General features: G+C 38.8%; 1 protein-coding gene across 1 annotated transcript in view; it reads left to right on the plus strand.

Moving 5' to 3' along the window:
- Window positions 1-21101, plus strand: part of GALNT1 (polypeptide N-acetylgalactosaminyltransferase 1) — a 79963-nt gene extending 58862 nt beyond the window's left edge. The window contains exons 5-12 of the mRNA XM_047828111.1: window positions 426-633; window positions 4605-4775; window positions 7234-7351; window positions 9081-9261; window positions 10132-10271; window positions 14897-14995; window positions 15682-15816; window positions 18896-21101. Coding sequence (XP_047684067.1) covers window positions 426-633; window positions 4605-4775; window positions 7234-7351; window positions 9081-9261; window positions 10132-10271; window positions 14897-14995; window positions 15682-15816; window positions 18896-19042 — 1199 coding nt within the window. The 3' untranslated portion in view covers window positions 19043-21101. The remainder of the gene's footprint in view (window positions 1-425; window positions 634-4604; window positions 4776-7233; window positions 7352-9080; window positions 9262-10131; window positions 10272-14896; window positions 14996-15681; window positions 15817-18895) is intronic.
- Window positions 21102-26715: the final 5614 nt, after the last annotated feature.

Here is a 26715-nt window from a genome sequence, read left to right on the forward strand (position 1 = left end):
GGTTTCTGCCTTTGACGACATCCCACAATTGCCTGAATTCTAACAGCTGTGACGTATTCTGTTCCTTCTCTCTATTGAGGTCTGGATTTAATGCTCTTGAACTACTTTCTTTCTGTTCCTGAGACTTAAGCATGGTTGGAGAAAGAAGAATTGAGCCAAGAGAGGTATTAGGGAACCGTGGTGACCTGCCTGTCTTTGACTGAGCTTGCACCCAAAGGTTCTCTCCTAAGTCTTCATGCAGGAAGGTAGGGCAGCTCTAAGATGAGCTCTTAGGAAAGAAAAAGCCTCCCTGCTGTGAAATGGGTTTGTGAGTCAGGGGGCCTCCCTGAAAGTGTTCGGGAAATACTGCACATCAGAATTGCTTTACATCTGGGTAGCACCGGGTTGGTCTTTTCATGTGATGTTTTGTTTTGTTAATTTTTCAGACTTTCTGAAAAGACCTCTAGAGAGTTATGTGAAAAAATTAAAAGTACCAGTTCATGTAATTCGAATGGAACAACGTTCTGGATTGATCAGAGCTAGATTAAAAGGAGCTGCTGTGTCTAAAGGCCAGGTGATCACCTTCTTAGATGCTCACTGTGAATGTACAGTGGGATGGCTGGAGCCTCTCTTAGCCAGGATCAAACATGACAGGTAATTTTCCAGAGTCTATAAACTTGTTTTCAGTGTGTTTGTCCTAAACAGTATGGTAAGCTGCAGAATTCTGTATATTTAAATAAATGTAAAAATAATTTCCTCTAAAGTTTGCTTTAAAATACCCGTGAAGAACACTGTAAACTAAAAGTGAAGGCAACCGTGAAGAAATGTTTACAGTCTTGTTGATGAGGCTGCATCAGGAAGCAGGTTGTTCAGATGTGCACCTCATGCTCTATTTATTAATTGGGAGCAGAACAGAAGGCTGTGAACTCAGGAGAGGTAGGATAAAACCCTTGATCGCCCCTGCTGCCTAAGGCTAAACTGGGGCAGGCAGGTCACCTCTCCTTCTCCACTTCCTTACTGAGACTACAGCACTCAGCCTGTAGCACAGTAGGAAGTAGGAGGGGGGTGGGGAGATAAGCATCGTAGCCCAAGGTGCTTAATTGTATATGGAAAAGTGCTATAATCTCTGAGGATGCAGGAAGAGCAGTGAGAGCAATGCACACATTTTTCAGAGTGACCTACTGCCGGTCCCTGGCACAGTTCTTGTATACCAGGAGGGAAGCTAACTTCAGTCTGCTAGACTCAGATTAGTTGAATTTCTTCTTGCCTTTGCAGTTTGAGCCTGGGCCAGCTCCACATAAAGGTTTGACTTTAGGAAGGGGAACTCAGTACAAGTTAAGTGAAGCACGGCACAAGCCACTGCATCTGTTCTGTTTGTTAGCAAATGCTGAGCCTACATCTCACCCTTTCAGAGATGAATAAATAGGGAAAAACCAGCGCTGGGACAGCGAGAAGGTACAGCAGCTTTAGGGAGGAGAACACTGCCGGAAGAAGGAAGAGGATATCTCTGTGAATTGTTGTCTTTGAGGAGATGACTGACTTGGGAAATACTGGCTTGCGTAAAGAGCACACATAAGCAAGAGCCTGGCCCCAGGGAGAGAAAGCAGGGTGAGGAGCTGACAAACTAAAGAGGCGTTGACTGAAATGGCGGTCACAACTTCTAGTTGGGGCTGTGTGGTGGCTTAGGTGTCCTGAGAACATTTCCATCTGAAAGAGTTTGAATGCTGGATAGGTTATAAAACGCATTTCTAAATGCATCGCTGAGCTGGCACTGAAGTCAGAAGTTTTGCAGATCTCAAAAGTGAGGCAAGAGAGTGGTCCAAACACTAAAGCCAGCTCTCACTTGGAGAATTCCTGCCAAACTCAGAGGACACAGAGCATCTCTGCCTTTAGATAGACAAACGACAGGAAGATAGGAGACCGGGCCTAGGCCCTGCCTGAGGTGGGAAGATGAAGAGCAAACACCGGTGTAAAGCTAAGATCTTGTGCCCCCGTGTGAGTGAGAAAGAGAAACCCCACCGCACCCAAGAACACTTGCCTGTTTCAACCTTGGTGTGGGGTGGCGGTGGGGAAACAGAATTTGTAAACAGAGTATATAGAAAAGGAGAGAACTCTTTGTGAGAGTAGTAGAACTCTAACATGAAAGACAGGGAAGTATGTGGAAAATTATCCAAATCCACTCATGAACACTAACCCAAAATTCTCAAAATACCAGAAAACTGAGTCTACTAGGAGTAAAAAAAATAACTATAGCATATATTTTTATTTTTATATGAAAAACATGTAAAAGAACATATCATGACTAATTGGTTTAGTTTAATATTACAAAATCAGTTCACATAATACACCGTCATTAACATTTGTAAAACTATGATTAAAACCCTATGATTAAAAATCTGTGATCTCTTCAGTAGATACAGAAAAACGTGTTCATTTATGATTAAAATGAACATCACTTATGATTAAAAGTACTTAGTGAACTATTACAGAGTGGAAATTTACTAATCTGAGAAAGGATGGCTTAAAAAAAAAAAAAAAGCCTTAGCTAACAAACATCAGATTAATGGAAAAAAGTTGAAAAATTTTTTAAAAATATACAGAACATCCTTATGATGCCCTGAATTAACTACTGTCATTCAGTATTAATAGAAGCCTTAGGTTTTGCAATAATATAAGAAGGGTGTACAGATTGGAAACGGAAAAAAAACAAGTGCTGTCAATTGCAGATGATGTGTTCTTAATGGAAAACAAAATCTTACACAAAACAGAGATGATAACAGTTTAGCAGTGTTGTCAAATATAAGATCTCCATAGAAAAGCCTTCTCCACACCAGCAAGGAATAGTTAGAAAATAAATTGTAAAAAGAAAAAAAGAAAAGATCCTTTCTATAATAGCAGAGGAAATAATAAGCTATAATCAGGAATATGTTTAACAAAATATGCCTAAAATAGAACATTTAAAATTTACTGGAAAATACGTGGAGAGAAGGATAATAGTCATGGATAGAAAGGTAAAAATATCAGTTCTCCCCACACTGATCTAGAAATTCAGTGCACTTCCAGTTGTAATCTCAACAGAATTTTCTTGGAGGAACTAGCTGATTGTAACATTTATGTAGAAATGCATACTTTAAAAAAATAGGTGAGATATTCTTGAAGAAGATGAAGTATCAACAGGGCTGGCTCTACCAGATATCAAGACTTATTTTGAGGCTATATTAATTGTGGCAGTGACATATTTGTTTTAAATTTTTTAAATGTTTATTTATTGTTGAGAGAGAGAGAAAGAGTGCGAGCAGGGGAGGGGCAGAGAGAGAGGGAGACACAGAATCTGAAACAGGCTTCAGGCTCTGAGCTGTCAGCACAGAGCCTGATGTGGGGCTCAAACTCACGAAGCAAGATCATGACCTGAGCTGACGTCGGACACCCACCCGAGCCACCCAGGTGCCCCTGGCAGTGACATTGATGCAGAAGCTCACAAATAAATTCGTGAAACAGTAATGTCTAGAAACCATCCCATGTTTACACAACAACTTGACTTATGACAGAGGAGGCGTTGGTAAGTACAGCAGAAGGAAAAAAGACCATCAGATAGTGTTGGAATAACTGGTTATCCATGAGGAAAATAAATGAAGTTGGATACTTACTGTTTATCATACCAAAATCAATTCCATGAGGATTAAAGACTTAAATATGAAAAGTAAAAATATAATTCTCTTTGAAGACAGCATAGGAGAATACCTTTATAATTTTGGACTGGGAATGATTTCTTAAATAAGACAGGAAAGATGGGGATGCTGAGGATGTTACATACTCTAGAATGTGGCTGCCAAAGGCTGTGAGCAGTGCACCCTTTCCTAGGAAAGAGCTGTGGTCATGTGGAAGTTTTTTCAGATTCATAAAAACTCACAAAACCAATAGAAAAAATTTTAAATATCTGTGATCAGACAGTTTGTATGAAGAAATACAAAACTGGAAGTTTACTCCTAAAGCAAAAGCAAAATACTGGTTATATGAACATGTTTACTTAGTAACTGAATAACAAAAAAACTGTAAGGAACACACATATCCAAGAGTTTTCATTTTAAGAGTAATCATTTTAAAATGATTATGTAGTCATTAAAAGTGTTATTTTTGAAAACTGGAAATACTTGGAATTTTGTTTTTTTAAGTTTATTTGTTTTGAGAGAGAGAAGGGAGCAGTGGAGGAGCAGAGAGAGAGGGGGAGAGGTAAAGAGAGAATCCCAAGTAGGCTTTTCACTGTCAGCACGGAGCCTGATGAGGGGCTCAATCCCACAAACTGTGAGATCATGACCTGAGCTGAGATCAAGAGTCAGATGCTTAACTGACTGAGCCACCCTTGTGCCCCTGGATTGTTTTTATATGTGGCAGTTATGTAAAAGTATGAATTAAAAAGGGATGAAAGGTTATCAATGGCTACAAGTGAGTGTGATAAATGATTATGCTAACTTAGTAGGATGTAGCAGGAAATTTTTTTATCATTGCTTTTAACATTATAGAATGTATTTTTATTTTAAACACACTTAGCATATAATTATAGTTGTTATACTGAGCCTCAAAAAGGAAAGTTGTGAAGATTTTTTTGTTTGCTTTTATGATTTTAGGAAAACAGTGGTATGTCCTATCATTGATGTGATCAGCGATGATACTTTTGAGTACATGGCAGGCTCTGATATGACCTATGGTGGCTTCAACTGGAAGCTCAATTTTCGATGGTATCCTGTTCCCCAAAGAGAAATGGACAGAAGGAAAGGTGATCGGACTCTTCCTGTCAGGTAATTGATTTGTCAAACATTTTCCCTAAAGTGTTATCAATGGGGGATAGCGAAGTTTTGGGAATCCTATCAAAAGGATTTTAAGTGTATTTTGAGAAACATGAGGCACATACTTCATATAATGTATACCATACATACATGAGGTGTATACCATATATGTAGTTAAGAGCCATCTTTCACGTGTATTAGTATTTTAAAGAGGGCTTTTTACTCTGATCATTTAACAAATTTGGAATTTTTCTTTATATAAGCCTACATATATAGATTTTTTCATTTATATAAATCTATATAAATAGTGCACCTGAAAAGTGATGGTAACATGCATGTTTTTTCATTCCTGTATGAACAACATTTTGTAAATCTGTCAGATTTATGCTTAGATTCAATTGTTTAGGATAATAATATTTAGCTTTAAATTAAACTGTCCCTTAATTAATTGTAAGTGTTGGTATGTGAAAATATTACCTAAAAGTGGGTCGTTGCACCAAAAAATAAGATTGTAAATTCCAACTTGTACCATTCAGATGATAGTTACTGACTTGATAAGGTTAGAAAAGCTTGTTTCAGATATAAAAATAACTAGACTTGACAGAAGTATAAAAAAGGATTTCCATGGACACATTCTGATTTTTCGTTTGTTTTATATTTGGTCATCTGTAGATTTTTTTTCAGAAAGGGATAAGAATCTTTATGCTGTTCAGAACCTTGAAATTGAGACCTTGAGCTCTGGGAGCCATCCTGGGATTTGTCCAGCAGCACCAGCCTGCTGCTTCTGTAGTGGTTGAAAGCCCCTTCAGAACCAACCACGCCTTAGCTTTCTCCCTTCCCGGCCTTCTCAGGCCTGCTTTCCCTTGAATTCAAGTCCTGTTTTGGCCAAGCTGAGGAGAATTTCATTAATTCTGTGCTTTGTCTCCTGCCCTGCCAGAGTCTTTTTCTAGCAAAGAGTACTTTTCCACTCTTTTGCTGATAGTTCAAGAAATCACCATCTAGGGGCGCCTGGGTGGCGCAGTTGGTTAAGCGTCCGACTTCAGCCAGGTCACGATCTCGCGGTCTGTGAGTTCGAGCCCCTCGTCGGGCTCTGGGCGGATGGCTCGGAGCCTGGAGCCTGTTTCTGATTCTGTGTCTCCCTCTCTCTCTGCCCCTCCCCCGTTCATGCTCTGTCTCTCTCTGTCCCAAAGGTAAATAAACGTTGAAAAAAAAAAAAAAATTAAAAAAAAAGAAATCACCATCTAAATCAGGGGTTCTGAAACATTTTGTAGACAGTAGGCTTCTTTGAAAAGTCTGATAAAAGCTGTGAGTCTTCTCTAATAGGGGGAAAATACACATGTGCAAACAGAAGACTGAGCATACAATTCCAGGAAATGCAGAGATAGCTCAAAACCCAGGGCAAGAAACCTGGGTACTAAATGGTAACTCTGTGGGTGTTGGCCTGTTTCCTCTGCCTCCTAAGATAGTAGGCTTTTCTCATTCTTTTTCTCTTCTAAAATCAAAGTATATTCTAACTTTTATGTGGAAACGACTGTTTCTACTGGAAAGGCAAATGCTGCCACTCTTTACAGCCTAGAATCCATAGATTTCAGGACATGGAATCACAGGTGACAATTCATCATGAAATATGATGGCCATAGTTTCCTTTTTCCCTGGAACTTAATTATTTTCTTCTAGTTGAAGTCCATTTTTCTTCATACACATCTTTGGGAATCAAATGGTCGATGGGTATTTGTTTATTTACATCCTCCTTCATTATCATTTCTTTGCTTAACTCCAGTCATTTCCACCCACTCTGCATACCTGGGTCACGGGCTGATGAATTGGGCTCCTCTTCTGCACAGAGTGTGCCATACTTGATCAGGATGACAGTCCCTTTAGGAGTGCATGGATTTCATTGTGTACTTCATTCCTTTCCTTAAAGGTTTCTGTTAGGTGTAGGAAAAGAGTCTCGTTGTTTTTGTCCTATTTAATCTATATCTTTTGCAATATTTGCCACACTTTAAAACCTCCTGTGTGAGAGTTAACTAACATGAATCTAGTTGATTATATAGTCAGTGTAGTTGCTGGGAACTGTGGGAAGATACACAGTCAGATGGAGAGAATTATGAGAACTAGCCTCAATTTAAGGAGTTTCAGGTGACTAAGCTTAGTCAGGACTTGAGGACCAGGAAAGGTACTAAAAACAGGAGTGGCCTTGGGACTGGGCAGAGAAGGCTGTCAGGGCACAGGCTGTGACAAGAGTAGGTCCACCGGTCAGCACAGTGGGTGTAGGTCTGCCTGAAGACCAAATAGCAGATCATAAAAACATGGAAAGTCCTTAGGGGCCTATGAATGTTTCTGAAGAGCGTGAGAATAAGCATTTATTCTGTCATTGTATACAGTTAATATAACTACTTTTAAAAACAAAAATTGATTGTAAATTTTAAATTCTTACAACTGACCGTATAGAGTTATGATTGGATTTCAGAACACCTACAATGGCAGGAGGCCTGTTTTCAATAGACAGAGATTACTTCCAGGAGATTGGAACATATGATGCTGGAATGGATATTTGGGGAGGAGAAAACCTAGAGATTTCCTTTAGGGTAAGTTCCCTTTGCAAAAAATAATCTTTTACTTAACCTCAAATATAGGTATGCGTTAATTATTCATGTTATGTATCTCTAAATAAAAAATAAAAATTGAATTTACTCTGAGTTTCATCAGACTCCAGAACCTCACTTCATAAAAAGTTAGGTGTTACTATTAAGGGTTCCTTTTATAAACTATATTTTAAGCAAATAATTCAGTTATCTTAATAGTTAAAGTATAAAACTTACACAAGATCCCCTAGTTGTTTTGAATTTCTGTTACTTACAAGGAAGTAATTCAAGCTCTAAAAATAAAAAACAATATGTAGTTTCTATATGCTACTATGGTACTTGACTGCCAAAAACGTAATTTTACTTTCTGTAATATGCTTTGTCCTTCTGTTGTGAAAATTGTTCTCTCTTATATAAAACTTGGTCACTTTACTGGCTTTACATTTTTCAATAAAAAGAAAAAGACAGGAGTTCTGAAATTGCTGTAATTTAACCCAGTCAACCTTATATAAAACACTTAACCATTTCACATTCACTAAAATCACCCCATTAAGTGACATTGTGTATTTCTGAAAATGATTAACTTGAGACACCTGGCGTATAGTGGAAACCACATTGAACTGCCCTGTAATCTAAGCCAGCTAGCTCATTTTGTTTCGAGTGGATCACTTTGCTCCCCTAGAAAAGGAGAGGTCTGGACTCTAGATCATCTGGGAGATCCTATCCAGCTGTATCACTTTGTGATCCTGGGAGAACTTTAAAGTAGAGACACTGAATATTTAACAAAATCAGAACTTCTCAAAATCTGTTTTAAGTGTAAATAGCAGATTTTTGACTTACAGAAGAATGTATTTTGAAAGGAGCAGAAGGATAATTTCATTAAACTAAGAATGTGAACCCAAACTTGATGTTTCTTTTACCCTTTTGTTTTTATTCTCATGAAGATGACAGAGTGTGCTGTCATTGTCCCAGTGAATAATTCATGAGAGATCCAGTTTCAGTTTCTAGTCGGTTTAATGTACAGGCTATGACAGGTCTGGAGAAGGAGGAGTAGATAGGACTCTGGCTGTATATTGCATGGTCAAAAGTGTTTGACCATGAGCCATGTGTATACTACACACAAAATCTAACCAATTTCATGAAACAATACGTCCTTGTTAGTGAGTGCTGGTTGCCATTCCTCAGAGTTGAACTTACTATCATTTTATGAGTCCTGGCCTGCAGTTAGAAAAACATTACTGTGGGGGCACCTGGGTGGCTCAGTCGGCTAAGCATCCAACTCTTGATTTCAACTCAGGTCAGGATCTCATGATTCGTGAGTTGGAGCCCTGCGTCCTGCTCCATGCAGTCCGAGTGGAGCCTGCTTGGGATGCTTCGCCTCCGTCCCTCTGTCCCCCGCCCCCTGCTCATGTGTGCGCACATGTGTATGTGCTTTCTCTCGAAATAAATAAACTTAAAAAAATAATACTCTAGACCTTATATCTTTTCTGCATTCAGCCTTTAACATATCTTTTCTAAATTTAACCTTCAACTTCTGGTTTGATCAGAACCAAAAATTACAGAAAAGTATCCTTCTGAGGAAGCACTGGCTTTGTGACCATATAGCAGGAGCTCCACTGTGAGGATGTATAGCCGTGATTCTGTGAAGTTTTAACTGTGAACATCCAGAGATGTGAACAGTTTTTAAAAAAACATCAGGGTCTTATGTGGTCTTCTTTTCTGTTGTTTTCAGATCTGGCAGTGTGGAGGAACTTTGGAGATTGTTACCTGCTCACATGTCGGACATGTATTTCGGAAAGCCACACCTTACACATTTCCTGGAGGCACAGGACAGATTATCAATAAAAATAACAGGCGACTTGCAGAAGTGTGGATGGATGAGTTCAAGAATTTCTTCTATATAATTTCTCCAGGTTAGCATTATTTTGCATTAGAAATACAAGAGTATAACTTTATTATTCCTGATCTTAATGCCTCTGAGAGATAAGAAGGGGTAGAAAAGCCTTGAGTAGGGGCAGAGCACCAACCTCACGGGGTTGTCGTAAGGAATAAATGAAATCACACCCAGTGCCAGAGTGCTTAACAAAGTGCCTAATATAGTAACACAATGAGTTATCCAGGTCAGTATCGCACATGTTACTGTTAGCCCAGGTGTCGTCAGTGTTCTGTATCTATTTTTAACCTAATTGTGTTGTTTAACTTTTATATGAAGATTGGAGTCTCTCGGGGCCAGTGCAGAGCACTGTAGCATGCCTCTAGGGACTTCTGTCCAGGAACAACTCTGCTATTCAGAATTTTGTGGGAATAGTTGTTCCCTAAGCTCTATATCTTCCTGATGTTGCCACTGCAGCCCCCTTTTCTAATTACCATAAGACTGGCCAGTCAGCTTGCACAGGTCAGTGAGTTGTGGGAGAGAAACCTGACTGGAAACAGTTGGACTGCTTAATACTTGGGCAAAATAGATCTTGATTCTTGTTTTTGCCTAAACATATATATTCAAGCTTTCTGATCCCATAATAACTTATGTTTGTGTGTAATATTACTAGCATTGTATTTCATTCTCACAATGAAAATCTAATTTTTCTTTAAAAAAACCACATAAGTATATTTCCTTGTTTTATATTTTGAACAATGGATTCATGGTATATCACTTGTGTAGTCATATCACCAAAATGATACCGCTTTTCCCATTTGCCTGACTTGTTAATAAATGCATTATTTACATAGAAATATGTTACCTAATAGAACATGAGTAATTCAGAGTCGATTATTTCTTTCAACAGGTGTTACAAAGGTAGATTATGGAGATATATCATCAAGACTTGGCCTAAGACACAAACTACAATGCAGACCTTTCTCTTGGTACCTAGAGAATATTTATCCTGATTCCCAAATTCCACGTCACTATTTCTCTTTGGGAGAGGTAAAATATATATATTCTGTGTGGTTGTTGTGTTCTCATTTATCAAAAACGATAGAGCTTAAACATCCAACAAGGGAATCCCTCCATATTAAAATTAAATAACTTCAAGTGTGAGACAGTTCTTGTTAACACAGTCTACCTCATAACTTGAAATTTTATTAATTTTTCATGTTATTAAAATAAGAATGTTCCACCCTTAACCTTTCAGAGGTGGACTCTTATTTCAATATATTAGTGTCTTCAGTAGACTTCTTTAACAAAATGTCCCATGAAGTTGAAAGCATATACTCCTGGTGTTAATTAGCCTGAATCAAAGCTTAACAAACATCAAAGTAAAGATAAATTGTAAAGAAGGGACAAAGAAAGTTGAAAGACCATATATAATAGAAGTCACAGCAGCAAATGATATGTGTGGTCAGGGCCACAGCGAGGCCCCATCCCAGGATTCAATCTCATGATATTTGGGAAAAGTAACCCCTGACTCCATAGGAGGCTGTCCCTTCTTCAGCCATTTCATTCATTCAATAAATATTTGAGTACCTACCGTATGATAGGCACTATTTTATGTACAAGGATTGTAGCCGTGAATAAAGTCTCTGCTCTTGCAAATCTTACAATCTGTGGAGGAAACCAGGTTTTTAAAGTATACAGTATGGCAGGTGGTGCTAAGGGCAAAGGGGAAAGAGAATGGCTGGTGGGCCTGAGTAGTGGTACTGTTTGGGTAGTTGAAAAAGGCCCCTCATATAAGAGTTTTGATTTTTGAGCAGAGATTTAGAGGAAGTGAATGAGCAAGCCATATGAATTCCTGGGGAAAGAGTGTTCTGGGCTCAGGGAAAAACAGGTACAAAGGCCCTAAGACACAAGTGTACTTGGTGTGTTCCAGAAACAGCAGAGAGGACAGTTGTCTGGAATGAAGTGAACAGGGGGACTGGGAGGGTAGTAGAAGATGAGGTCGAGACAAACTGAAGGTCAAGTCACATGGAGCTGGTAGGCCACAGTAAGTACTTTGGATTTTATTCTGAGTGAGATGGGAAGTCAGAGAGAGACAAGCAAACTTTCACTGGGAGAAGGTCAGATTGTCTGTGGGAACAAGAGTAGAGCTGGGGTGAAAGGAAAGGCGTAATGAAGGACTATGGTAAGATTTCAGCCTGAGAAACTGGGGCAGGGAAGTTGGCAATGAGATGGGAAGGCTTGTGGAGAAGGTAACAGCAGGCATTCAGCAGTGTAGTTTGGGACCTGTTAAATTGGATCCAGGTAAAAATACAGGGTAGGTACTTGCATTTACAAATCTGTAGTTTGGATGAGAGATTGGGGGTGGAGATCTAAAGGTAGGAGTTGTCAATATATAGGTAATTTTTAAAACCACAAAACTGTATGAGATCACCGTGGTAGGAGTGAGTGTAGACTGAGAAGAGGGGAGGATTGAGAACAAAGCAATAGAAAACTCCACAATTTAGAAATTTTGAAACAAGAATGAATTAGCCAAAAAGATTGAGAAAGAGTGACCATTGAAATAGGAGAACTAAGAGTGTGTGTCCCAGAGACTATGTGAAGGATGTGTTTAAAGAAGGAGGGAGTGGTTGGGGCACCTGGGTGGCTAAGTCGATTGAGAGTCCGACTCTTGGTTTCAGCTCAGGTCATGATCTCACAGTTTGCGAGTTCGAGCCCCAACTCAGGCTCTGCACTGACAGCATGGTGTCTGCCTGGAATTCTTCTCTCCCTCTCTCTCTCTCTCTTCCCCTCCTCCCTTTCAAAATGAATAAATAAACTTAAAAACAAAGAGGAAGTGGTTGACTGCTGAGTAAGCCTAGTACAGAGAACTGACCACTGGACTGGTAAGGGAGAAGTTGTTGGTGGGCTCCATCTCACTGTGTCAACAGGGTTCCCATGGAGGTTGGTGGGGACAAAATCCTTGATGGCTTCAAGGAAGAAGAGGAAGTGGAGATCATGAGTCTGGGCAAGTCTTGCAAGAAATTTTGTTGTAAAGAGAGCAGAGAAATAGTGGCTGAAGGGGAATATGGAGCTAAAGAAAGGGTTTTTTGTGTTTATTTTTGCTAAATCAGAACTGTGCTGATGCAACTGACCAAAAGAGAAAATGTGAAGATGTTAGAAAAGAGTACTAATGGCAGTCACCTGTAATAGATGTTGTTTAGATGTAATAGATGGTCATGGTGGGCAGGATGAGAAGGCAGGGTGTCCACTGAAGTAGGAAGGAAGTGGAGGGAGTGGGGACAAATGCAAGGTCAGTCGTGATTGGAGGGTAGAGACGGGTAGTCTGTGGTGGGAAGTTCTCTGATTCTTCCATGTCCTCTTTGAACACAAGATCATCAGTTGAGAGTGGAGAGAGTGTATTGGTGGTGTTAGGGGCTTAGGGAATAAGGACAAGATGAACGTAGAAGAGCAGGATATGGGACAATATATCACAGCAGCAGATATATCACAGAGGGGAGCCCGGTGCTGATGGTGGTGAGTCGGAGTGAAACCATTCAGCCCGTGCCAGCACGAGTACAGGCTACCGTTTGTCCTTAGTAGTTACTGAGGCTACTTCAGGGGAGACCTGAGCTCCCTATGTGTGAACTCTGTAGTAATTTAAGAAATTCATCCTCAAACAGGTGAGGAGTAGGCTGTTTCTTGATTCATTAATGCGACTCTGTTCCCTTTGCTGTAGCCTCATTCCGGTCCAGAATAGCAGTTGTTCCTATAACTTGCCTTCAGAATAGAGGGAATGAGTTGGGTTTTTTTTTCCTTGAACTGACCCAATTTTGGATAACACCTAGGCATTGTTAGCTGGGCCAGAATCCAGGCATATTACAAAGAGCCACTTGTCTAACCCACAGTAGATGATTGCCAAGGCAAGTTTGTTCTTTACCTGCTTCTTGCCAGCTGGCTTTCTGTAAAAGGAACAGATTTTACCCACTGTGGCTTGTCACACTGTCTTTTTAACTAAGCAGATGGTCTTAAGCTTGTTTGCCCTCAGTATCAGGCCACACTAGGCAGATTAAAGCTCTGACTTCTGGTGCTGGGGTCATTCTTAAGCACCCACCCCAGTGCAGCTGGGGGTCTCATGCTGGGACCATAGCTCCACCTGGTTGAGCTTTCCTATGCTAGAAACTGGAATTTAGCCTTTCAGGGATCTTTTGTCATGCTTCAAAGGGTCTAGAGAAGCCTGAGATCATAGAATTTTAGAGTAGAAAGGGGAATGAGAAGGTGTGAATTTGGAGTCTCTGCCTTTACTAAGTCTGACTTTCATGGCTCCTGTAGGACCTGAAACTGAATAAATGAGTTTCAGACCTGTTAATCCAGGAGATAAATACACTAAACAACAACCACAGATAACAAGTAAGTCAGATCTTTCACAGTTTAGCCAGTCTTAAGGACTAACCAGTGTCTTCCCCAGACAGATCTAATGATCCTAAGATTTAGTGAGTATGAACTCCATGTCAGCTCTATGTCTTGGTCTGAGTGCTTTACAAACATTAACTCATTTTATCCTCATATCAACACTATGAGATAGAGGTACTATTATCCCCACTTAACCATAAGTAAATTGAGGCATAAGTAAATGGTTTAAACACAAAATGGAAGAGACAGGATTTGAACATAGGCAGTATGGCTTGAGAATTTGTGCTCTTAACCATTCACACCCATACTCTTTATCATATCCAACCAATATTTCTCTTATCGCAGTGAGGGAAAGAGTGAATCCAGATTCCATTATATTGGAATCGAGAAGTCCTTAAACTGCCCGTGTTGTTTTGCCCAGTGGAAATGCCAAGATCCTAGAGGAGATTATAGCAAAAACTAAGAAACCTGGGCTATAGGTTCCTGCCTGTTTCCCAGGAATGGATGTGCTCAATAGCAAGAAGTAAAAGAAAAAAATATAATAACGTACTCAATAGCCACATATGGCTAGGGTAGGCTAGCCACATGTGGTAATATTGGATGGCACAAGTATAGAACATTTCCATCATTACAGAAAGTTCTATTAGTGCTAATTAACACAGATAGCAACACAGGAAGTTGTCTATTTTGCTGTCATTCCACACATTTCTCCCTGCCAGGCCCTAAGTTGGGGTTTCCACATTTGCTTGTCAAACCCGGTGTTTTAAAAGCTCATAACTACTGTATACCCTGTGTAATCTCAAACAATTTAGGTACATCCTAAAACAACTTTCATAGGGATGTACTGTATCATATTCCCAAACCATCCCATCAGTAGTTATTTTCCTGCTAGGTTAAGGAGGACATCAAGATCATATTTATGTTCAGGAGTATCTACTCCAATGATGCAAAGCTCCCTTCTTTTCCTGTGTCAAGTCTTTAAGGGTCCCTGATAATTTAGAATCTCAGTTGCCATTAGACATCTTGATGTTTACCAAATATTTTACCCAACAAGAGGACATCTCTTATTTCTCTTTCCAAGGCAGTCATCAAGATGGAACTTGGAATGTGAGTAAACTGGAAGGAATTGATAGTGTATTGAAGCCACTGAGCATTCTGCCATCAGTCTACACTGTGTATATGTATGTGGTAGAGAGTTTCGATTGACTTTAATGTCCATATGGATCTATATGTATGTCTTGTTTATCTAACACCTTGTATTTTCTTTATTCACTGTCCCATAGATAAGAAATGTGGAAACAAATCAGTGTCTAGATAACATGGCTAGAAAAGAGAATGAAAAAGTTGGAATTTTTAACTGTCACGGTATGGGAGGTAACCAGGTGAGTATTTTAGTAAAGCTTTAAAAGGAATAATTTTGGGGGCACCTGGATGGTTCAGTTGGTTAAGCGTCTGACTTCAGCTCAGGCCATATTCTCATGGTCTGTGAGTTTGAGCCCCGTGTCAGGCTCAGAGCCTGGTGCCTGCTTCAGATTCTGTGTTGCCCTCTCTCTCTGCCCCTGTTTCCCTCATGCTCTGTCTCTGTCTCTGAAAAATGAATAAATGTTAGAAATAAATAAAAGGAATAATTTTTGGATTTGTTTGAAGCTTTTATCTCATGATGTCATTCAGGAAATATTTTTCTACCTATGAAGAGACAATTCTAAAAACCTCTAGGAGAAGGGAGCCTTCAGTCTAATGATTGTTTTTAAATGAAACATTTATAAAAGGCCCCTTGTGAGAACCGTATTTACATTGCTTTGCGTGAGATTTATTTTGCCCTTTATAGTCGAACAGCTTTTGATAGCCCTTGACAATACACTCAGTGTATACAGAGAGCTCACGGTCATTTTTTCTTTCCTGTATGTAACATTTGTGGTAGCTTTTTCGGAATCATTTATTCTCCTAATACTACGTTAATAAAGTTCAGAAATCAAATATCTTGAGATACTTGTTTTTTTTCTCTGCCAGATTACTGGCTAGTTTCTTTTATTGTTAAAGCTTATATGTGTGCATTTTTGTTTTTCAGGTTTTCTCTTATACTGCCAACAAAGAAATTAGAACAGATGACCTTTGCTTGGATGTCTCCAAACTTAATGGCCCAGTCACAATGCTCAAATGCCACCACCTAAAAGGCAACCAGCTTTGGGAGTATGACCCAGTGGTAAGTTTTCCACTTGCATAGAGGAATGAAATTATGTGTGTTTTGAAGCTAAAAAAATTCTTTATGGCAAAAAGAATGAATTCTTGTAAAGTTTGAAGATGGATCAAATTGTTCTTACATCTAAAAACCTACAGGTGGGAAAAACAAACATGTTTTAATCTCCCCAATAATTAATCTTGCCCCCCATTTCTTGGGTTCTTGTTGCCACTATAGCCAGTCTTCTGTGTGTATGTCCTCAAGCTCTGTAGTCGTCTAGTGTGGGGGAAATGGAGACATGAGTAGGCTGTTTAAATTAGTGAATTAAACACTTAGGTAAAGGTGAGCTTTAAATAAATTCTCTGGCTCATAATGATTTTTCTGTGACATACTATGTAACAAAGCTTTTTACCTTTGCTTTCCTCTGGAACCTCTTCCTGTCACCACACGCTGTGTGCTGTCCTCACACACGGGTGCAGAAAAGATCACTCAGAGCTCCCCCAGTAAGCCTCACTCCGGCGCTTTGCATCTGGCTAACCTGCTTGTGCTTTTGCTTTAAGGTTCTGGAACCAGCACTGGAATCTTCAGTAGGTCTTTCTCTGGTTCTTTTTCTTCTGCACAAGCACTGGTTTTCTTTTTTTCTCTTAGGAGAGACTTTTGCTCCTACCTTACTTTCTACATACCATCATGTGTTACATGTATTAGCAGCAAGCGAGGGGCTGGCTGACACTCCTGCCTCTGGTTCTCCAACCGTGGCTCTAGCCTCAGCCTGACACTATGGAAATAGCTCCTGGCTGCAAAGCCAGGAGCATTCCTGTCTTTTTCTTAACTTCTTTATTAGCATCATGACTTTATTAGCAGTTAAGACTTTGGCTGTCTTTTCTCCCTATACCAGGTCATATGCAAACCCTGGTCTCCTTTAATCATCAACTCTCCTCTTCCTGGAACATACCCTGTACTTTCACACTTCGTTTCACAGACTCTGCTGTGTCTTATGGGCTAGAACTTCATCCCATAGTGACCATCTGCAAGGGAGGCTGGTTAAACAGGCGTTGGTTTTCCAGTCTGTAAGGTGTGATGGGGACAGGAAGTGAGAGTGGATGTTCATAGCCTGTGTATGATCTACGCAATCTGCCACACCTGTTGTTCCAAAAGTAAAATGTGTGCTTAGAAGTTTAAGGAGCCAAAGTAGGTTTAAGGTATTTAGAAAGAACCAGTTGTGAATGTAGTTTTAAAACTTCTGGAGCCCTTTGCATGGTGTCTTCTCTGAGGTAAAATTTTAGTTTTGCAGGCTGGGTTCTATCAGATAAAGTTAGTTCAGTATTCACAAGATAAAGTTCAGTGTTCACAGTGTTTATTAGGGAGCACCCTTTGGATCAATGCCTGTGAAAAGGACAAAGCAGAATTGGGCAAAGGGAGGAGTCACGCTACGATGCAGGTCCCACAGCTTGAGCCAACTGCATGGGGAGCTCCGGAACAGCCTGTCGGCGGTGTCCTGCCTCCATCAGTCTCAACCACAGCAATCTGGAAAAATAAAATATTCATGTCAATGATTTACAATCTAAACCTAAAATCATGAAACCGAAGGCTCCAAAGGAACCATAGAAATAAAACCCAGGACCTTGTTTTATACACGTAGAGACACTGAAGCCCAGAATGGAACTTGCCCCAGGGTCACAGAGCAGGTAAAATGATGGAACCGGGTCTCAGACAGACCTGGCACTCTTGATCCAGGATTCTTTGCATAATACCATAGGTCTTTGATTAGATTTATATATTCTTACATCTTAGAGTCTTATTTATATTCTATATCACATTCCATTTATGACACCAGACGCTTCTGCTTTGATGCATGGCTCTGTCCTTTCGAAATGCAGATTTTGACCTAGTTACACTAGAGATTAGGGGCAGGAGCCAGCAAATTACCTTTCCTAGGTTGCAAGTAGACTCTGCAATGATAATTATAACTTTTATTCTCTGCTTAAAAGGTTACAGTTAGTTATCTGTCACCTGTTTATCTAGTTGCCTTAATTAAGCTTTTTCTGGGGGTGCCGGGGTGGCTCAGTCGGTTGAGGGTCTGACTTCGGCTCAGGTCATGATCTCACAGTTCATGGGTTTGAGCCCCGTGTCAGGCTCTGTGCTGATAGCTCAGAGCCTGGAGCCTGCTTTGGATTCTGTGTCTCCCTCTCTCTGCCCCTTCCCTGCTCATGCTCTATCTCTGTCTCTCAAAGGTGAATAAACGTTAAAAAAACAAAAAACTCTCCTGTGTGGAGAGTAGTCAGTGCTGACAGTCCCTGAAAATGAAATGTTCCAGATAAAAGAATTACATTACAGTAGAGGGATGAGTAAGAGTCCGATAAATGTGTTAGTAAACATATTTCACACTTTCTTACAGTTGTATACATTTACAGGATAATGGTTAACTCACGTTCCTACACAGCTGTTAGCTGTGTGACCATGCTGGTGACCAGCGTGCAGTAACAGACACACAAACTGACCTAGGCTAATCACTCTGATAACTCTGTCCTGACATTTTGAAATTATTCTAAATATCAACATGACAGTATTGAGTCTGGAGTACAAATGAGTACATAGAAAGTTACATAGCACCATCTGTCACCCATTTATTAATGGCTGCTTTAAGATGATCTCTTAAGATTTTGAGTCTTCAAAAGGACCTGAATTTTAAGGACATGAGGTTTGGAATCATAGAATTAATTTGAACAGCCTTATCACAGGGAAATGAAGCAATTTTGAAATAGCTTTTGAAAATAGGTTGAGGATCCTAAATTAGGAACCACTAATCTGATTTTTTTTCTTTCTTTTTTTTTTTTTTAAGGAAGCTGAAGCACACAAAGTGAAATTTCTCAGTGTTAGAGCTTGTGCAGAATTGGGAGTAGCTAGCATTATGGTCATGTTCGTTTAAATTCATTGTAGCTCACTGCACCCCAGTGCCTTTCTCCCTCCCACATAGCTCTTAAGGTGGTCTTAATGTAGACACCTTTTCTACGGGGCAGTTTAATACTCATCAGAAACGATGGCTGAGATGTTTGAGTTTTTTTCTGTCACGTTCATGTTAAGATTTCTTTTCTGTCTCTTGCAGAAATTAACCCTGCAGCATGTGAACAGTAATCAGTGCCTGGATAAAGCCACAGAAGAGGACAGCCAGGTGCCCAGCATAAGAGACTGCAATGGAAGCCGGTCCCAGCAGTGGCTTCTTCGAAACGTCACCCTTCCAGAAATATTCTGAGACCAAATTTACAAAAAAGGAAAAAGAAGAAAAAAAAAATAAGGATTGACTGGGCTACCTCAGCATACATTTCTGCCACATTCTTAAGTAGCAAAAAAGGAAAAGTGCTTTCCTCCTGTGGGGATGTAAGGTTTATCAGCCATTGAAACTTAGACTCCTCTCGCTTTTCACTAGCTGTGAACCAGCCTTCTTGTCCAAGGACGTGAAACTACAGAGTAGCAAGACTGCGCACACTGATGTTTACACGATGGAAAGAGTCTTTCATCAAGAATCATTGTAAAGAATATTCAGGCAGTGAAGCAGTCAACAAACGTGCTTTCCGGGGAGCTGCACCTTTCATGGTTTGCTTGCACATCAGTAACTTTCACTGAATGTGCTGTCCTAATGAAGAGATTTCTAAGATTTTTTTTCTGATTAGGACTGGTAACCAGTATATTAAATATTGATGGAAAATTAGTGAAAAAGAACTGGAACCAGTTTCAGAATCATGAAAACATTTTTACAATTTAAGAAAAAACTATATTAAACAGGGTTTAAAGGAAATTAAAACAACTATGAGAAGTACAATTTGTTATAGTATAGTATCAAATTTCTATATAGATTTTATACCTCAGTGGGGAAAAATAACGGATTCCAGTGACATTTTGTTTTCATCTGTGATAGTCATGGATGCTTTTTTCCTTGGGGTGCTGAAATTGAGCTAAAAAAAAAAATGGCTCTTTGAACGTAGTTTTAATTGCTTTCTTCAATTTTGTTTTATTTGGTTTATGGGCTGTTTAAATTGTAATTTTTAATTGCCTTCAAAGAATGAAGATTTAACAATGTCTGGTCTCACTGAACAGGTTAGATCTCTCAGTTGCTCTTGGGTCAACTGGCTATTGACTTTCACACACACAAAATTTCCTATTAGAGTTTGAACTTCTTAACTTGATTCAGCTGATTATGCTTAATACCCAAGATTCATACTACTGTACTACAGATTTGTTTTCACAGCAATAAATCTTCAGTTCTTTATGATTCCACTCAACAAAAGGCCTGCAGAAGTGATTATTTGGGTATTTGGAGAGGATCCATTTGATGATTTTTTGAAAAACTTTTTTCACTCCATACTCAGATGTGCTTTATTGTCAGGTGCATATTTAGATTAGATTCTTGTAATGGTGATCTTTTTTTTTTAATTTGAAAATGTTTGACTTTTTTTTTAATGAGTTAACCAAAGAAGTGCAGCTACTCTTATATATTAGTCCTGCATTTCTTCCCTAAATTCTATTTAGATTAAATCAGTTTTTTCCTCTAATTTTTAATACCACAGTATAACTTCAGAATCGATTAAAAGTTGAGTATAACAATTAGTGTTTTAATTTCATAGACGATCTCATTGTGACATCTTTCCTGATATGTAAAGCAGTCCATTGGCAAAAGTGCTTGTATTTTCTTATTTGTAAGAATATATTTAGTGATATTCTTTTCTTTGATTATCAAAGACTCTCACTGCAGGCAGTGCTAGTTCTTGTGCCTAAGAATGTTTCTGAAAGTTGCATCACTAATGGCTACTTGCCAACTTGAGTGTATAGAAAGTTTCTCATCTCCTATTCAGGTTAATCAGCATCAAACACATATGGATGGTTTAGAGTGAGACTGTAGTACAGAATGCATACATTTTGTCCCCAGGAAATTTGCAGTGAAGCAGGTGCTGGATGGGTTGTTTTTGTTTTGTTTGTGTGTGTGTGTGTATGTGTGTGTGTGTGTGTTTCCTACTCCATGAGCTCTGTTAATTCTGTCTTCAGTAGGCCTAATGTTCGAATAAACCAGATGTCTAATAAATTATTTTCATGCTCAGAATTTCAGGTTTTTGTACTCTAGTATAGCTTGGTCTTATTCCTTATTGTAAGAAAGCTTAAATAGCAATGTGATTCAAGGTTTTGTTTTGTTTTTTAAGAGGGGGATGCGAGTGATTTAATTCATGGGTACTTTTAGAACCTGATAATAATCCCGTTGCCTTTATTTTTCTAATTAAAGAATTCGTAAATACTTTGAAAATATAAAATATTCCTGAATAGTTGTGCCTTACATTGGTTTTATTTGAAGTTAAAATGGATCCCTATTCATTACAGCTATTTGTAGATCAGGCCGTATGCTAATCACTCTAAGTCAAATTGGGAAGAAAAGAATGAATCAAAAAGAAAGCAGAGGATGAAAAGAGGGGATTATTTGACCAGTGAAGAATTCACCAATGTGACAAGAATAATCTGAATCTTCAAATTTATTCACCTTCTTCCCATCCCAACCCATTTTAATGTCTTTCTGTTCTGATTGGCACCCTGAAAATATAAGTGAAGGACATGAAATACATGTCCTCATTTCCCTATTCTACATTTAGCTGAGAAACAGAAGTTCCTCTGTAAAGATCTGGTGCTCTCCCCATCTTTCAAGAAGCACACCAAGAGTAAACTGAACTCAGAATTACATGTTCTTTTAAGGAGAAAGAAAATCAGAAGGTAGGGTTTCTTAGGTGGTAACTGTGAGCAGAGGTATACAAAGAATGAACCATTTTTTTACTCTGGAAAATGAGATGTTTTCAATTATGCAACACTTCTCCCATTGTCTGACTTCCTGAAGATAAAGAATTTGCTTGATCTACCAAAAACTAATAATTTTGCAGGAAATGAGGCAAAACTCTGCTGTATTGACTATACATAGCAACAATTAAAAATTAAAATTTAAAATTACCATCTGTGATCACATCAAATAAGTCAAATATCTAGAATGTTAACAAGAGATATTGCTGAAACTATATAGAACACTGCAATAAATATGTTCATGAATTGAAAGGCTGCATAATATCAAGATCTGTTTCCCACAAATTGATTTACAGAAATCAATTCAAATTTCAGTGAAAAAACAATCCTTCCGCTGAGGCTTTCTTGTAGAAATTTGCAGATATATATGGAAATCCAACAGACCCAGAACAACCAAGATAGTCCTGAAGGAGGGGGCAAATGTTGGAAGACTTAACACTACTCAATTTCATGACTTGCTTTAAAATTACAGTAATTAAGAGAGTGGTACTACGGTTCAGGACTAATAGATCAGTGGATAGAAGAGAATTGGGAAGCAGACTCGTACATGTATATGGTCATTGGCTTTTCAACAAAAAAACACAAGCAACTCCATGGAGAAACTTTCTGAATATTGATACTTTCACACAATGCACAATGTTTTCAGCGTGGATCACAGGACCTAAATGTGAAGGACAAAACAATAAATCTTCTAGAAGAAAACAATATCTTCGTGACTCTTGGGATAGGCAAAGATGTCTTAGGACACAAAATAAACTCCATAAAAGAAAACTGATTTGATTTCACCAAAATTACATTCTTCTCATCAAAAAGATAAAGTGAAAAACCATGCTGCAGCCAAGCACAAAATAGTTGCAGTACACATAACAAAGGATTTGTATGCAGAAAAACAACTTTTAAAAGCCACTGCAAAAGCAACACAATATAAAAGTTAATAAGTGACTTGAATATACACTGCACAGAAGCTATCCAAATGCGCAATTAGCATAGGGAAGGGTGTTCAGCATCAGCCATGAGGGAAGGAAGAATGCAACCACCAGGAAATAACTGTTGCACACTTGCCCAGAGGGTGAGAAGGTGTAGAAACTGGCAAAAGTGTAAGTATGATCACCTGAGGAAACAGCTTCCCAGTTTCTTATAAATGTAAATGTATGCCTACTCTGATTTCACTTCTAGAGATAAAACCCAAGAGAAGTGAGGGGATATGCCCACATTAAGATGCATACAAGAATATTCAAAGCAGATGTAAAATAACCCTCAAACTAGAAACTACACCAATACCAATCAGCATGATAATGGATAATCAAATAGTTATTGAAATACTAGTCTACAATTTTAAAAAAAGGAATTACTGATACAATAGGGATAAATAGAAAAAGTATTGAACAAAGAATGCTAGACATACTACTTTTATATGAAGCTCAAGAATAGGCCAAATAAACCTAAGGTGCTTACCTTTGGGTGAGTATAGACTTGGAAGTGGCATGAGAAGACTTTCTGGAATGATGGAAGTAGTCTATAAATTGATTTAGATGATGCAAATTATTTAGATAATTTAAAGTTTTACTGAGCTATATACTTAGGATATATGCATTCTGCCATCTGTATACCTCAATAAAGTGCTGGGGGGAAATAAAATACCCTGCTGGTATCAGAGTTTTCTAAATAGCCTTCCACTGCTACACAATACCCAAAGACTGGCTAAATTGCAACAAACATATTCAACTGAACTCACAAGAAAATACGGGAAAACCCTACGGTCCGGTGAGGCAGGGGGGAAGATAAGTACACAAGTCACAGAGGTAATGGTTAAATGTGAAAGCCTTTCCTCTCCTAAGAACAAAATAGAATAACCAGGGCTTAGGGAATGATAGTTCCTAGGCCTTGGCCCTGAACAAAGCTGGGGAATTAAACTAAAGATCCCTACATAAAATTGGAAAATTCAGAGAGCTCTATAAGTAAAAGGATGCATAAAGAAGTCTGCCTTGTAAAGGAAACCAAAGGGTAAAATCTGACAGACTCTGCCCTTTTTCTAGGTAGTAAATGGTGGCAAGGATGATGCCACCACTGTGATCATAAGGCCTAGTTTTTAGATTTTGTTTTCAAGTAATCTCTACACCCAACATGGGGCTTGAACTCAACCCCAAGATCAAGAGCGGCACGCTCCACCAACTGAACCAGCCAGGCACCCCAAGGCCTGCTTTTAAATAGATCAAGAGTTTAAAACCACAGTTACAAAGTCTGCAGATCAAGAAAATAGAGTGAATCTAGATTTACGGCACTTGCTGGAAACAATGAGAATACAGTATTTCTTTGGGTGGGGGGAGGGGGGAAACATTAATCCAGGCCCCTATATGCTCACAAGTTAATTATGAAATTATTAAAAAGAGAAAATGAGCCACCAAGGTATTACCAAAACAAAGTTCTGGCAAAGTGATGAAAGCTTGTGTCAGATTAAACCTGCCAATAAATTAATAGTCCTGGACAATAATTTTTTAAACGTTTTAAAGCCTTGGGAAATGAACAAAGGACACAAAATGTAGAGGACTCAACCCTTATTAAAAAGGACCTTCTATATAAGGTAACATATGTATGTCTTTTCCCCCAAGAACATTTCCAATGTACACAACACACTAGAGGTAGTGGTCATACAGATAGAAATTGTTGTCTTAGACCGTATTTATGAGCAGAGTGGCTGGAGATTGGAGAATATCTAAAAAAGGGAGTCACAGAGGAGCCCCCAAATCTGCATATGAATTTCCTCAACTGCTGGAATGATTTGAATGTGCGCAGGATGAGACTCCAAGAAGTCCACAGAAAAAGCTTCCCATTTGGAGGGGCTTGATCAACACTTTAGACTTTACGAGCATACCTTTGGAGATTCTGCAGGCTCAATTCCAGACTACTGCAATAAAGCAAATATCGCAATAAAACAAGTCAAATCAATTTTTTTTGGCTTCCCAGTACATATAAAGGTAATGTGTACACCATATTGTAATCTGTTGAGTGTGTGATAGTATTTCGTCTAAAAACATGAACCATGTACATTCATAATTTAAAAATATTGCTAAAAAATGCTAAACCATTCTCTGAAATTTGAGTAAGTTGTGATCACTGATCACAGATCACCATAACAAATATAATAAAAACGAAAAAGTTTGGAATATTGTAACCATTACCAAAAAGTGACACACAGACATGAAGTGAGCAAATGCCACTTGAAAAATGGTGCCAGTAGAGGTGCTCAGTGGGTTGCCACAAACCTTCAATTTGTAGAAAACACAGTGTCCATGAAACAATAAAATGAAGTTCAATAAAACAAAGTATGCCTATGTATTGAAACCCAAGGCCCTGTGTAGGAATAAAGACCATTTCTTAAGGACTTGGGGCTATTCCTAGGGCCAAGGACAAAATGCAGAAAGACCATACCTAACAAAATATAAAACCAGGCCTCTGCAACATCAAGTTGATCTGCCAACAATCTGCTAACTTGGATAAACAGTCTTCAGAGGAAGAGGACATAATACAGAACTGTTTGGTGCACCAATCACAATGTTGAGTTGTCCAGTATAGCATGAAAAGTAATGAGGAAACAAGAAAGTAGATTTTTTTAAATAGTCAACAAAAAGACTCACTGATGACCTAGATGATGGAATTAGATAAGTTCATCAATAAAAGTGGGGTTTCTTTTAAGATAAAAATTGATATCATCAAAATGTGGAAAATTTCAGAAGAAATTTAGAAACTGGACAGGAGAAAAGAATCTTAAAATTGAATAATATTTTAAAAATCAATTTAATGTGACACATTAGGAAAAAAGATCAGTGAACTTGAACACAAGTCAATAAAGAATTTCCAAACTAGGGGCACCTCGGTGGCTCAGTCAGTTAAGCGTTCGACTTCAGCTCAGGTCATGATCTTGTAGTTGGTGGGTTTGAGCCCCACATCGGGCTCTGTGCTGATAGCTCAGAGCCTGGAGCCTGCTTCAGATTCTGTGTCTCCCTCTCTCTGTCCCTCCCTCATTCGCACTCTGTGTCTGTCTCTCTCAAAAATAAACATTAAAAAAAATTTTCCAAACTAAACCACAGATGGAGAAAAAGATTGAGGGAGGGAAAAACAGCCTTGAGGATAAAATACATGCATTTGAAACCTAAAAAGAGAGAAAACAACGAAAACTCTGAGAAATAATTTGTTTCATGCCCCCCTCCTCCCTTCCATGATTACTGCCAATCTCACTGCAAATTCTGCCTTTGTCTACACATGGCATTATACTTTCTGTGTCTCTGTGTTTCTCCTTTTTATAAAGATACCAGTTATATTGGATTTGGGACTAACTCTAATTCAGTATGTCCTCCTCTTTCCTAACTACATCTGCAAAAACACTGTTATGGGTTGAATTACGTCACCCAACAAAGATATGATAAAGCCCTAACCCTGAGTACCTCAGAATGTGACTTTATTTAGAAATAGGGTTTTTTACAGAAGTAATCAAGTTATCAGGAAATCATAAGGGTGAGCCCCAATCCAATATGATTGATGTCCTTATAAAAAGGGGAAATTTGGACACAGAAAGACAGAAAAAATGGTGAGAAGACATGGGTAGAACCATCTATACGTCAAGGAATATCTGAAGCTACCAGAAGCTAGGAGATAGGCATACAACAGATTATCCCTCAGCCCTTAGAGGCAATCTTCCCTGCCAAAACCCGGATTCTGGACTTTGGGCCTCCAGAACTCAAGAACAGTAAAGTTCTGTTTAAGCAACTCAATGTGTGGCACTGTGTTATGGCAGCCTCAGGAAAATAATAGACTATTTCAAATGAGGTCCTATTTTGAAGTATTTCTGAGTAGACACGAATTTGGGGGAAACACTATCCAAACCAGTGCATCCACTTAACCATTTAAAGAAGAATTAACACCAGTCCTTTACAAACTCTTTCACAAAAGAGGAGGAATATCTCAATTCATTCTATGGTGCCAGTACCAAAGCCAAAGATAGCACAAGAAAAAAAATAAAGATGAATATCCCTGATTATTATAGATGCAAATATCTTTGACAAAATACTAGTAAACCAATTCCAGAAGTATATTAAA

The sequence above is a fragment of the Prionailurus viverrinus genome, chromosome D3 (genome assembly GCF_022837055.1).
Source record: "Prionailurus viverrinus isolate Anna chromosome D3, UM_Priviv_1.0, whole genome shotgun sequence".
NCBI lineage: Eukaryota > Metazoa > Chordata > Mammalia > Carnivora > Felidae > Prionailurus > Prionailurus viverrinus.